Source organism: Artibeus jamaicensis, unplaced genomic scaffold (genome assembly GCF_021234435.1).
Source record: "Artibeus jamaicensis isolate MK-2021 breed Jamaican fruit bat unplaced genomic scaffold, CSHL_Jam_final contig_685, whole genome shotgun sequence".
NCBI lineage: Eukaryota > Metazoa > Chordata > Mammalia > Chiroptera > Phyllostomidae > Artibeus > Artibeus jamaicensis.
In genome coordinates, this window is record NW_026521924.1 from 3,037,561 (window position 1) to 3,051,210 (window position 13,650).

The following is a 13,650-nucleotide window of genomic DNA, read 5'->3' on the forward strand; positions in this document are numbered from 1 at the left end:
GCCTATTGTCTCTTCCTTCCCTCAAAGTCCCTTTGCAATAACAGAAGCCCTGGTCTATGCCCCACCTTTCTATCAAAATAAAGAAGGACAGGACAATCCATTTTTGGTTGGCTGATTTTATGAAATACATTCACAATAAATTACCTTAAACATTTATTTTGATTTTAAACCTATGGTCTCTAATTATGCAGTGAGAAGCTTTTCTTCATCAGGAAATCCCTATTTTGTCCTGGCTGGTGTAGCTCAGTAGATTGAGTATGGGCCTGCGAACCAAAGGGTCACTGGTTCAATTCCCAGTCTGAGAACATGCCTGAGTTGCGAGCCAGGTCTCCAGTAGGGGATGTGGGAGAGGCAACCACACACTGATGTTTCTCTTCCTCTCTTTCTCTCTCCCTTCCTGTCTCTCTAAAAACAAATAAACAAAAATCTTTTTTAAAAAAGAAAGAAATTCCTATTTCTCCTAATCAGGTTTAAAGATGTTTCTAGGCCTGAGGGGTTCAGAAAATGATAGAAAGTCTACTTAGCAATCTCTGAAGGCAGTAATGGCATCCTTTAGAATTACTCTGCTATTGAAAGGAGTTGGAAGGGGGTAATCATTTTCTATCTAGACGACCTGCTGATGGAATCCTTAGTCTGGACAGTGCTAAGAGTAGAATGAGGGAGAGAGAAGAAAACAGGAGCTAATATTTACTGAGCATCTGCTAAGGTGCAGCCACTTCTTACCCTTTAAACCCTAACAGCCACCCAAAGTGAGTAATATTTACATTAAAAAATAAAAATTGAAAACAAAAAAAGAATGCTCAGAGAAGTAAAATAAATCTTTCAATTCCCCTGGCTAGTAAAGGGACAAGGTAAGGATCCAACTTATCCCTGTCGGACACCCATGCCCTCTTCTACCACTGTATCATGCTGACTCCATGTTCCTTCTGCCCTGAAGGCCTATGGGTCCACTTTCCGGATCTCTCCAGCCCTAATGGAGTACAGCCCCATCCTACATTCTCTAACCCTTGTCAATGCACATTCTCTCATTTCTGCTTCACATTGCACTATTTCAATTGATGACCGAAGACAGTAGTAGTACTGTAAACGCTCCTATGTATATCCCCTTTTAGCTATGTCTTAAAAAATAGCCTCCTTGTTAACTGAGGTAGATTGTTTCTCAACTACTATTCAAATAACTAATACTAAAAATTTTACATTCCTGCTTTGTGTCAGTCAAGACGTGTTTATACAAACTAAATTTTTTAAAAAGTACCAATAATAGCCTCGATACCTACAGTTTTCTATCTTTAAAATGAGAAGTTGCTTCTGAACTGTGTAATTAATGGATCAGCCAATTCTCTTGATAGTTACCACAGTCAGTGTATTAAAGCCAGCTCTCCCCAGCAAATGTCCTAGGTCATTGACAGCAGTGAAAGGAGACACGTGTGGAGAAAATCCTCCTTCCCTCTCCGTTTCTGCTAACTGTAGTGAACACCGAAGTTCATAGAGAGTGTCGCCTCCAAACATTGCACCAATAAAAACGCCATCTGGTTTTAAAACATAATGAATCTGTAATAAATATAAAACAACATAATTATTCAAAATGTTATATATAAAATGGTAAAAATATATATTTTTATAACTAAATCAGTACTTTACGATTATCATTCTTATTTTGTCAAATTAATAATTAAATAAATAATTTGATAAACAGCACCTAGGGCAACAACTGTCAAAAAGGCACTGCAGTATAATATTGTTGTAAAGATAGATAATATGTAATTGACACTACTAGTATGTATAAAATATGTTTTTAAAATTCTAATAGGTAGATACAACTTACTTTTATTATCAAAAAAATACTGAAGGGAAAAATAGGATAGCGTGGTAGACTGCGAAAATTCACAATTCTCTCTGTATCTGCGCCCTCTGAAATGCCACTCTGTAACAACGCCCATCAAGAGATGGAAGTTGTTGTCCTTGAATCTGGGCTGGACTTACAACTTGCTTTGGCCAAAAGAATGTAGTGAAAGTGACAGTGTGTCAGTGTCAAGCCATGGTCTCCAATGGCCTTGCATGCTTCTACCTGTTCTCTTGGAGCCTGGTCTGGCCATCATGTTGTGAACAAGCTAGTCTGGTGAAGGATGAGGGGCAAGAGGAGCAGAGATAAGTCTCCCAGCTGAGGCCATCCTTGACCAGCAAGCTACAAGACAATCCAGCAGCAGACCACAGGCACGTGGATAAGCCAAACCAGAACCAGAAAAAATTCCTAAGTCCAACCAAAATTCTCAACCCACAAAATCATAAGCTGAGTAAACTGTTGTTTTAAACCACTAAGCTGGGATGCCTTGAACTGCAGAAAAAGCTAACTGATAGAGAAACAATTATAATTCACATTAGCCTGGAAACACATTAGTTTTTCTTAAGGAGATGTAACTAACTTACTTTCTAGTTTGAAAACAAAAACACTTTTTAACTGGTAACTTAAGCAAAATAGTGGCTACAATGAATTCCAGAATTGCATATGTTTACTCACTGACTCTCAGACCTACAATCTGTAACTAGGTTTGACTGGCTATTCTCAACCATGAGAAACATTACAGGAAAGAATGGCTCTGAAGTAAAGCAGGATCCAAATCACTGCAGGCTGTTTTAATCAAAGCACCATCTTGAATCTATAGTAAATATATTTAATGATATATTTAACACAAATATTTTACCTTACAAATATATTACAAAGTATAAAATACATTTATTACAAAATATGAAGCAATTACAAACAGTATGTAAGCAGACCAACTGTAAAATTATTGGTTTCCTCCCTTCTGCTCCTTTCATGTTACTTCCTCCACTAGTCACCAAACTCCAGTATAGGAAGTACCTAATATTTAGCAGCTCTGAAGCTTCTCTCTACCTCAGAGGGCTTATCAATTCTCATGGATTTCATGAGGATTATTTTTCAAACTCTATCTTTAGCTTGTACATCTCAGAACTCTAAACTCATGTTCAACTTCCTTTGCCATGGATATTTGTCTCTTGACAAACTCACTCCCCAACACGACCAACACATATATCACCCTTAGTTGTAAACCAACTCCCCTTTACAATCACTATATTGCTGTTAATTATCATTTTCTATCCCTTTATCCGATCATAATCATTCCTTTCCCTACATTTATTAATTATTCTCCCAGGCATCCCAACTCAAAACTTCAAGATGAGCTTTGACTTCTCCCTCTCTCTGATACTCAGATCTAACCAGGCATTGTGGATTCTTCCTTTGTAGAGTCCCTCAGTACTTCTCTTTCTTTTAACTACTATCATTGCCACCTAGGTTTAGTTTACCTCATGCCTGGACCACTGAAACAATCTCACTTCCACTGAGTCAACTTCTGGCATAAGTTTTCTAATCAACAAAATGAAGTCATCTGGCAGAGTTACTTAACATCTATAACAGAGCACAGTGAATGAGTGATTGGCAAAGAGCATGTGCTTAAGATACAGTAGTTATTACCTTTTTAAAAATATATTTTACTGATTATGTTATTACAATTGTCCCATTTTCCTCCCTTCACTCCCCTCCACCCAGCACACCCCCTCCCACCCAAATTCCCCCCCTTTACTTCATGTCCATGTGTCATACATACAAGTTCTTTGGCTTCAACTTTTCCCATACTATTTTTACCCTTCCCCTGTCTATTTTCTACCTACCATCTATGCTACTTATTCTTTGTACCTTTTCCCCCTCTCCCTCTCCCATTCTCCCTACTGATAACCCTCCATGTGATCTCCATTTCTGTGGTTCTGTTCCTGTTCTAGTTGTTTGCTTAGTTTGTTTTTGTTTTAGGTGTGGTTGTTAATAATTGTGAGTTTGCTGTCATTTTACTGTACATATTTTTTATCTTCTTTTTCTTAGATAAATCCTTTTAACATTTCATATAATAAGGGCTTGGTGATGATGAACTCCTTGAACTTGACCTTACCTGGGAAGCACTTTATCTGCCCTTCCATTCTAAATGAAAGCTTTGTTGGATAGAGCAATCTTGGATGTAGGTGCCTTTCATGACTTGGAATACTTCTTTCTAGCTCCTTTTCGCCTGTAATGTTTCTTTTGAGAAATCAGCTGACAGTCTGATGGGGCTGCCTCCTTATCTCTTGCTGCTTCTAGGATTCTCGCCTTCATTTTAATCTTGGGTAATGTAATTATGATGTGCCTTGGTATGTTCCTCTTGGGTCCAACTTCTTGGGACGCTCTGAGCTTCCTGGACTTCCTGGAAGTCTATTCCCTTTGCCAGATTAGGGAAGTTCTCCTTCATTATTTGTTCAAATAACTTTTCCACTTGTTGCTCTTCCTCTTCCCCTCTGGTACCCCTATAATTCACATGTTGCAATACTTAAAGATGTCCCAGAGTTCCTAAGCCTCTCCTCATTTTTTTTGATTTCTTGTTTCTGCAATCTTTTGTTTGGGTGTTTCTTTCTTCCTTCTGGTCCACTCCATTGATTTGAGTCCCAGTTTCCTTCCCTAATCAATCACTATTGATTCCCTGTACATTTTCCTTTATTTCACTTAGTGTAGCCTTCATTTTTTCATCTAATTTGTGACCAAATTCAACCAATCCTGTGAGCATCCTGATTACCAGTGTTCTGAACTGTACATCTGATAGGCTGGCTATCAGTTTTTGCTTAGTTGTATTTTTTCTGGAGCTTTGATTTGTTCTTTAATTTGGGTCATTCTTTTTTTTTTTTTTTTTTTTGTCTTGATGCACCTATTAAGCAGTGAGGGGTGGAGCCTTAGGTGTTCACCAGGGTGGGGTAACCCACATCACTGGGTTGTGATGCTATTTGTGGGGCAGGGGTCAGAGAGGGAACAATGGCACTTGCCAGCTTTCAGTCACTTCCCCTGCTTCCCACAAGCAACTTGGCCCCTTCTGGTGCTGATTCCCATGTGGGTGGGTTTGTGTACATTCTAGGACCCTGTGGGTCTCTCCAACAAACTTTCCTGTGAGACTAGAAGTTTCTCCTGCTGGCCCCTCAACCCCCACAGGTATTTTCAATCAGTGATTTGAGGCTTTATTTCCGGGAGCTGGCACCCTGGGTTGTGTGGTCCATCCTGCTCCCCTTTTGTTTTGCCTGGTTTATCTGCATGCAGATGCAGGCAGTCTACCAGCCTCTGCCTTGCTGGCCAGCTGCAGCCTTGCACACCCCACCCTGTTCCACAATCCACCTACTTGCTGGGTCCTCCAGCCGCCACCTTGATACAAGTCCTCTTTACCCTGGCTGCCTGACTCTGCCCCTCCTACTGGTCTGGATGAATGTGTCTTTAACTCCTTGGTTATTGGACTTCCATACACTTCGATTTTCTGTCCATTCTGGGTGTTTTTTGTTTTTAAATTGTTGTTGTCCTTCTTTTGGTTGTGCAAGGAGGCACAGTGTGTCTACCTACACCTCCGTCTTGGCTGGAAATTGAGATATGATAGTTATTATCTTGCCCACCAGCTGTATAATCATGTCACTTTCCTCCTCGAAATTCCCCAGTAACTCTGAACTGCATAAAGAATAAACTCCAAATTTCTTAATCTGTCACCCAAGTCCTCCTAAACCTAGTCCCCATATAACCTCACCCCCAAGCATTAATAAGCTAATCCTCCAAACAGGCTTACTGTTTGTCCTTTCTTGCTCCTGGGGCTCTTATAACCCTCCCCTCTGGAATGCCTTTCCACTCCAAACCTGACCTACCCTCTAAGGCCTTTTTCAAGTAATTCCCTCCTCTTGAAGCTTTCTTGGCAGATCCAAGTGAGTGTGATCTCCTTTCCTCCCCTGGACACAGTGCTTTTTACCTACCACCCATCCGTTCGCTGATAAATATCAACCAATGAACATTTACCTAGAACTCTCTAAATATAAGGCATAAGGGAGAAGAAAGATGGCGACAGAGTAGAAAGGAGCAGATTCCACTTCCCCCTACACACGGGAGAAAAACCTGGCTGATTATGGAGGAACAGAGCAAACAGCCAAAAGTACCCCAGCACATATGAAAATAAGAGACCAAGCATTGTAGCGGACACTGAAAAACCAGATCATAAGGAGAGTGCTTCAGGACAATAAGGTCCCAAGGACCATCTCAGGGACCAGGGGGGCTGTAGCCCCGGGCCCAGAATCCGTGCTGCCACTGCACTGGGTCCACCAGAGACTCCTCGGGAGCTGCAGGCCTGCCACAGAGTCCTTGGGGGAGAGCCAGGTCAACTGCTCCCTCCCTCCCCGGCCAAATAAGGTTTAAGCAGCACCAGAAGAGACCTGGTTGCTTGAAGTCACAGAAAGGGGAATAAGGACAAAAAGGCAAACACACAGGGGCTGTGATCACCTGCTGAGCCTGTGGTCACCAGCTTGGGAGAGTTAAGAGTTGCGTAGTGACAAGCACTGACCCCGTCACCAGTCTGGCTGGAGAATTAGGCTGTACAAAGCAGCAGGCTTGAGTAGAAGGAATTTCTCAAAAAGATAAACTGAAGAATTCTCCTGCAACAGCCACTCAGCCTACTCCCCACCCAGCCAGCCAGCGATCCTGAGGTTGTGCAGAAGGCCATGCAGGGGGCCCTGCACACTCCCATAGCACTGGGAAATGACTGAGGCAGTCTTCCCAAGAGTGCCTGCACCCCATCCCACGGCAGTAACCCCAGGGTAAGAGCCTCTGAGAAAGACCTGGATACCACACCAAAGGCACAGGGGAAAGGTGCCACACTAGCTCTAGGGAGAGTGGGCGAAGACTGGCTAAGTGCACATCGGGAAGGGAGAAAAGCCACACCAATCGCCCCTCAGTCTGCTGCAGCCAACAAGACCAAAAAAACAGTTTGGCCAGTTTGAAACCAACAAGAGGTGTTTTTTTGTTGTTGTTCTTTTAAGTATTCTTTCATTTTTTTAATTTTTATTATTGTTTTATCTTTCAATACCTTTTTCTTCTCTTTTCTTCTTTCTTATTTTATTCCTTCTTCCTTTTTTCCAATTTTATCTCTTCTTCCTCCCTTCTCCTTCTTTTTTAAAAAATACCCACAAGTGAGACAAAAAAATTTGGAACTGTGAAAAGACCAGAGTTGGACCCAAAGAGGGGGCATCCCAACAGTTGAGACAGTGAGACAAATTTCACTTTTCTATTACTGAGGACCTGCAAGTTACTATATATTTGTATGATTTTTTTCATTATTCTTACATCTTTTATTTTAATAGTATTTTTGTATTCCTCTTCTCTCTTGTATAGTCTTCTTTGCTTGGCTAGTTATAGTATATCATTTGACAGGTTTCCCCTGTTCTCTCTTCCACAGTGTATTGCTAATTTATTGTCCTTCACTTCACTTGTGTTCTATCAGCACACTACTCAAGGGCCTATACCCCCTATTCTTGTTATCCAGATCATAGAGATTCTGTCATATGATTGTTGCTCTAAAATAGCTGTTCCATACAATTGTAAATACTTCACAACACCCCTCCCAGATCTTAGCCACTTCCCAGTTTCCTGAACTCTATTACTATAGTGGTTAACTCTATTCTCTCATACACTAAAACTATTTACTATCCTTTACTCTCACCTTACCTCAGAATCTGACCTCCCGCAACCTCACTGCTTTCTAGATCCAACTCACAATCCTTCCCTCCCCAACAACAGTCTTACCTTCTTTCCATCCTTTCTAAAAAGTGGCTAGTTGGGTAGAAGATCAAGGTTAACACTATATATAACCAAACAATCTCCTATCTCTTCTCTACTGGCTGTCACTGTAAATATCATAGAATATTCTCTTGCTGTCTTAAACCATTTTGCCTTCCCCTCCCACTGATAATACAAAAAAGAGTAGGTGGAGGCGGTGAACACCAGGATACGCACTGGAAGAGAAAACCCAACAACAAAGGAACCACCAACAGATAACAACAGAAGAAGGTGAAGGAGGGACTGGAAGACACACTAACTTCAATCCAGGACCTATCTGGAAATACAACTAAATAGTGGAGAAACTACACACTACCAACAACCAAACAAGAGCAAAAGAGAATCCTCAAAACTTTGTACACATGGAATGATTAGCTTCAACACAACCTTCCCTCACCAACACAACAAAATACAAGAGGTAGTGGACAGAATGACCCTCAGTTAATTAACTAGTAGGAAGGACCCACCAAAGAAAGACCCAAGAAGAATCAAAACCCAAGGACAAACACTGAGCCAACTTAAACCATGCCCTAAGACCAGTGAGCTCAGGAGATCAAGAAGACTACACCACTGAGTCCCACAGGTATTCTACCACAAAAGATCACACCATAAACCCAGGGAGTAAGAACAGATCAATTTAAGAAGCTGAGGCTAACAAGAAAAGTCTCACAAACAATGGGAAGGCAATCCCCAAATGAAAGGAAAGAAGAAAGCCTTAGAAATAATGCCAAATGAAATAGAGGCAAGTCAACTATCAGATATTGAGTTCAAAGCAATGGTTATCAGGAAGCTCAATGAGCTCACAATGAGCTGCTGCCAGAAACTGCAGAGAAACTACAATGAACTCCCTGCAAACTATATCAAAATGAAAAATAAAACAGGAACTATCAACAAGGGACAAGAGGAAATGAAGAATTCAATACTGAACAAAAGAACACAGTGGAAGGAATCAAAAGCAGGATCAATGAAGCAGAAGACTGTATCAGCGAGCTGGAGGACAAAGTAGAAAAAAACACCCAGAAAGAGCAAGAAAAGGAAAAGAGGCTGAGAAAGAATGGAGAGGGATTAAGAGAAATGCAAGGCAATATGAAACATAATAATCTCCATATAATAGGAATACCAGAAGGAGAAAAAGAAGAGCAAGTGATAGAAAACCTGTCTGAAAAAGTAATGATAGAAAACTTCCCTAGTTTGATGAGAGAAAAAGTCACACAAATCCAGGAAACCTAGAGAGTCCCAATCAAGAGGAACCCAAAGAGGCCCACTTCAAGACACATCATTATTAAAATGGCAGAATTCCAAAACAAAGAGAGAATCTTAAAGGCAGAAATGGAGAAACAGGAAGTAACATAGAAGGGAGCCGTGATAAGGTTAGCAGCAGACTTCTCAATGGGAACACTCCAACCTAGAAGAGAATAATAAGAAATATTCCAAGTAATATGAACCAAAGACCTGCAGCCAAGGCTACTTTACCCAACAAGGCTCTTAATCGAGATAGAAGACCAAATAAAGAGCTTCCAAGACAGAAGAAGTCTAAAAGAATATGCCTCCACTAAACCAGCTCTACAAGAAATACTAAAAGGACTGCTTTAAGGGAAGGAAGGAAAAGAGGGAGACAGAGAGGAACACAGGTACAAAAATGGCAATGAATAAGTACCTATCAATAATAACCTTAAAAGTAAATGGATTAAATGCTCCAATCAAAAAACACGGAATAGATCAATGGATAAGAAAGCATGACTCACACATATGCTGCCTACAAGAGACCCACCTCAGGACAAAAGACCATCACGGACTAAAAATGAAAGGCTGGAAACAAGTTTTCCAAGCAAACGGACAAGAAAAAAAAGCTGGGGTAGCAATTCTCATATCGGACAAAATAGACTTCAAAAAAAGGGCCAAAAAGAGAGACCCAAAGGTTCACTTCATAATACTCAAGGGAAGAATCCACCAAGAAGACATAAACATTATAAATATATATGCATCTAACATAGGGGCACCCAAATACATAAACAAAATCTTAGAGGACTTCAAGAAAGATATTGACACCAACATAATTATAGTAGGGGGTTTTAACACCCCATTGTCAAAAATGGGCAGATCTTCCAAACAAAATATCAACAAAGATATTGTGGCATTGAACAATGCCCTGGATGAAATGGACTTAACTGATTAACTGATACATATAGAGCCCTTCATCCCAAAGAAGCTAAATACACATTCTTTTCAAATGCACATGGAACGTTTTCAGATAGACCACATGATAGGACACAAAACAAGCCTCAACAAATTCAAGAAAATTGAAATCATACCAAGCATTTTCTCCAACCACAAGGGATTCAAAATAGAAACCAACCCAAGGGAAAAAGCCCAAAACACTCAAAATCATGGAGATTGAATAGCATGCTATTAAACAATGAATGGGTCAGGAATGAAATGCGGGAATAAATCAAAAAGTTTCTGGAAATAGCCCTGGCTGGTGTAGCTCAGTGGATTTGGCACAGGGCTGTGAACCAAAGGATCGAGGTTCAATTCCTGGTCAGGCCACATAGCTGGGTTGCAGGCCAGTTCCCAGCAGGGGATGCACTAAAGGCAACCACACATTGCTATTTCTCTCCCTTTCTCCTTTCCTTCCCCTTTAAAGATAAATATATAAAATCTTTATTAAAAAGTTTCTGGAAACAAATGAAAATGAACTCCCAACAAACCAAAACTTATGGGACACAGCAAAGGCAGTCCCAAGAGGGAAGTTCACAGCAATACAGGCCTACCTAAAGAAGATAGAAACATCTCAAACGAACAACCTAACCCTACGCCTGCAAGAACTCAATGAACAACAACAAAAACAGCCCAGAGCAAGTAGAAGGAAGGAAATAACCAAGATCAGAGCAGAACTAAATGACACAGAGATTAAACGCACAATTCTAAGGATCAATAAATCCAGGAGCTGGTTTTATTAAAGAGATAAACGAAACTGATAAGCCTTTAAGTACGCTCATCAAGAAAAATAGAGAGAGAACCCAAACATAATCAGAACTGAAAGAGAAGAGATTACAACTGACACCACAGAAATACAAAGGATTATAAGAAATTAGTATGAAGAATTGTATGCCAAGAAATTTGAAAACCTAGGTGAAATGGAGAAATTTCTAGAAAAAAAAAATCTTCCAAAACCGAAAGACGAAGAAGCAGAAAGCCTGAACAGACCAGTGACAGCAGATAAAATTGAAGCAGTAATGAAAAAACTACTGACACACAAAAGCCCTGGACCGGATGGTTTCACAGAAGAATTCTACAAAGCATTTAAGGAAGAGCTAACCCATATCCTTCACAGACTATTCCAAAAAATCCAAGAAAAGGAAGACTCCCAAATGCTTTTTATGAAGCCAGCATCAGCCTAATCCCCAAAACAGATAAAGACACAACAAAGAAAGGAAACTTCAGGCCAATATCACTGATGAACACAGACACTAAAATCCTCAACAAAATATTGGCAAACTGCATCCAACAATACATTAAAAAGATAACACACCATGACCAAGTGGGATTCATCCCAGGGATGCAAGGGTGGTTCAATTTACAAATCAGTGAATGTAATATATCATATAAACAAAAGCAAAGACAAAAATCACATGATCCCATCAATAGATGCGGAAAAAGCATTTGATAAGGTACAGCACCCATTTATGATAAAAACATTCAACAAAGTGGGAGTAGAGAGAGTACTCCTAAACATAATAAAGGCCATATATAAGAGACCTATAGCCAACATCATACTCAATGGGCAAAAACTAAAATCTTTTCCACTAAGATCAGGAACAAGACAAGGTTGTCCACTTTCATCACTTCTATTCAATATAGTATTGGAAGTTTAAGCCACAGCGATCAGACAAGAAAAGGAAATAAAAGACATCCAAATCAGAAAGGAGGAAACAAAACTGTCATTGTTTGCAGATGACATGATAGTGTACACAGAAAATCCTACAGACTCCACCCCAAAACCGCTCAACCTAATAAATGAATTTGGCAGAATAGTGGGATACAAAGTCAATATCCAGAAATCAAAGGCATTTTTGTATACTAACAATGAAACAGCAGAAGCAGAAATCAAGAAAAAAATCTCATTCAATATAGCAAAAACAAAAATAAAATATCTGGGAATAAACCTAACCAAGGAGGTAAAAGACCTGTATGCAGAAAACTACACAACACTGAAAAATAAATCAAGGAAGACACAAACAAATAAAAACATATACCATGTTCATGAATTGGAAGAATTAACATCATCAAAATGAACATACCAACCAAAGCAATTTACAGATTCAATGCAATCCCTATTAAAGTAACAATGGCATATTTCACAGACATAGAACAACCACTTCAAAAATTTATATGGAACCATAAATGACCCCAAATAGCTGCTGCAATTTTGAGAAAGAAGAACAAAGTAGGAGGGATCACAATACCTGATACCGAACTATATTACAAGGTCACTGTAATCAAAACAGCCTGGTACTGGCATAAACACAGGCACATGGACCAGTAGAACAAAACAGAGAGCCCAGAAATAAACCCATGTCTCTATGGACAATTAATATTCAACAAAGGGGGCAGCCACATAAAATGAAGTAAAAATACCCTCTTCAACAAATGGTGTTGGGAGAACTGGACAGCTACATGCAAAAAATTGAAACTTGAGCACCAACTTACACCATACACAAAAATAAATTCAAGATGGGTAAAAGATTTAAATATAAGCCATGAAACCAGTAAAGTCCTAGAGGAGAACACAGGCAGGAAAATCTCAGACATTTCATGCAGCAACATTTTTACTATCTGTCCCCTAGAGCAAGGGACATAAAGGAAAGAATAAACAAATGGGATCTCATCAAAATAAAAAGCTTTTGCACAGCTAAAGAAAACAGTATTAAAATAAAAAGACAACCAACCACATGGGAAAACATATTTGCCAATGATACTTCAGACAAGGGTTTAATCTCCAAAATATACGAAGAACTTACACAACTCCACTCTAAGAAGACAAGGAACCCAATTCAAAAGTGGGCGAAGAACTTAAACAGACATTTCTCCAAGGAGGACACACAGAGGATCCAGAGACACATGAAAAGATGCTCAGTATCACTAACTATCAGAGAGATGCAAATTAAAACCACAAGGAGATACCACTTTACACAGGTCAGAATGGCCATCACAAACAAAGCAACAAACAAGTGCTGGAGAGGTTGTGGAGAAAAGGTGACCCTAGTGCACTGTTGGTGGGATTGCAGACTGGTACAACCACTATGGAAAACAGTACGGAATTTTCTCCTCGAACTAAAAATGAAACTGTCTTTTGACCCAGTAATTCCGCTGTAGGATTATATCCTAAGAACTCTGAAACACCAATCAAAAAGAACCTGTGCACCCCAATGTTCATAGCAGCACAATTTATAACAGCCAAGTTTTGGAAGCAACCTAGGTTCCCGTCAGTACATGAATGGATCCAAAAACTATGGTACATTTACACAATGGAATTCTAAGCAGCAGAAAGAAAGAAGGAGCTCCTACCCTTTGCAACAGCATGGATGGAACTGGAAAGCATTATGCTGAGTAAAATAAGCCAGGTGTTGAAAGACAAATACCATATGATCTCACCTTTAAGGGGAAGCTAAACAACAAAACAAACAAGCAAGCAAAATATAACCAAAGACACTGAAATAGAGAACAGGCTGACAGTGACCAGAAGAGAGAGGGGAAGGAATTTCAGGGCAAAAGGGGAAGGGTTTATAGGAACAAGTATAAAGGACACATGGACAAAAACTAAGGGGGGTGGAAATGGGAGGGAAGTGAGTAGCACTGGGGCAGTGGGCTGGGATGAGAGTAAAAGACAGAAAACTGTACTTGAACAATAATTAAATAAGTAAATATAAGGCATGAGGAAGATATAAATATAAACAAATAAGTTCCTATCCAGA

General features: G+C 39.8%; 1 protein-coding gene across 1 annotated transcript in view; it reads right to left on the reverse strand.

The window, feature by feature from the left end:
- NDUFAF5 (NADH:ubiquinone oxidoreductase complex assembly factor 5) overlaps positions 1 to 13,650 on the reverse strand; it is a 43,418-nt gene that overhangs the window by 14,188 nt on the left and 15,580 nt on the right. Inside the window, 1 exon segment of the mRNA XM_053671135.1 lies at positions 1,354 to 1,551. Within this exon segment, the coding sequence (XP_053527110.1) occupies positions 1,354 to 1,551 (198 nt within the window).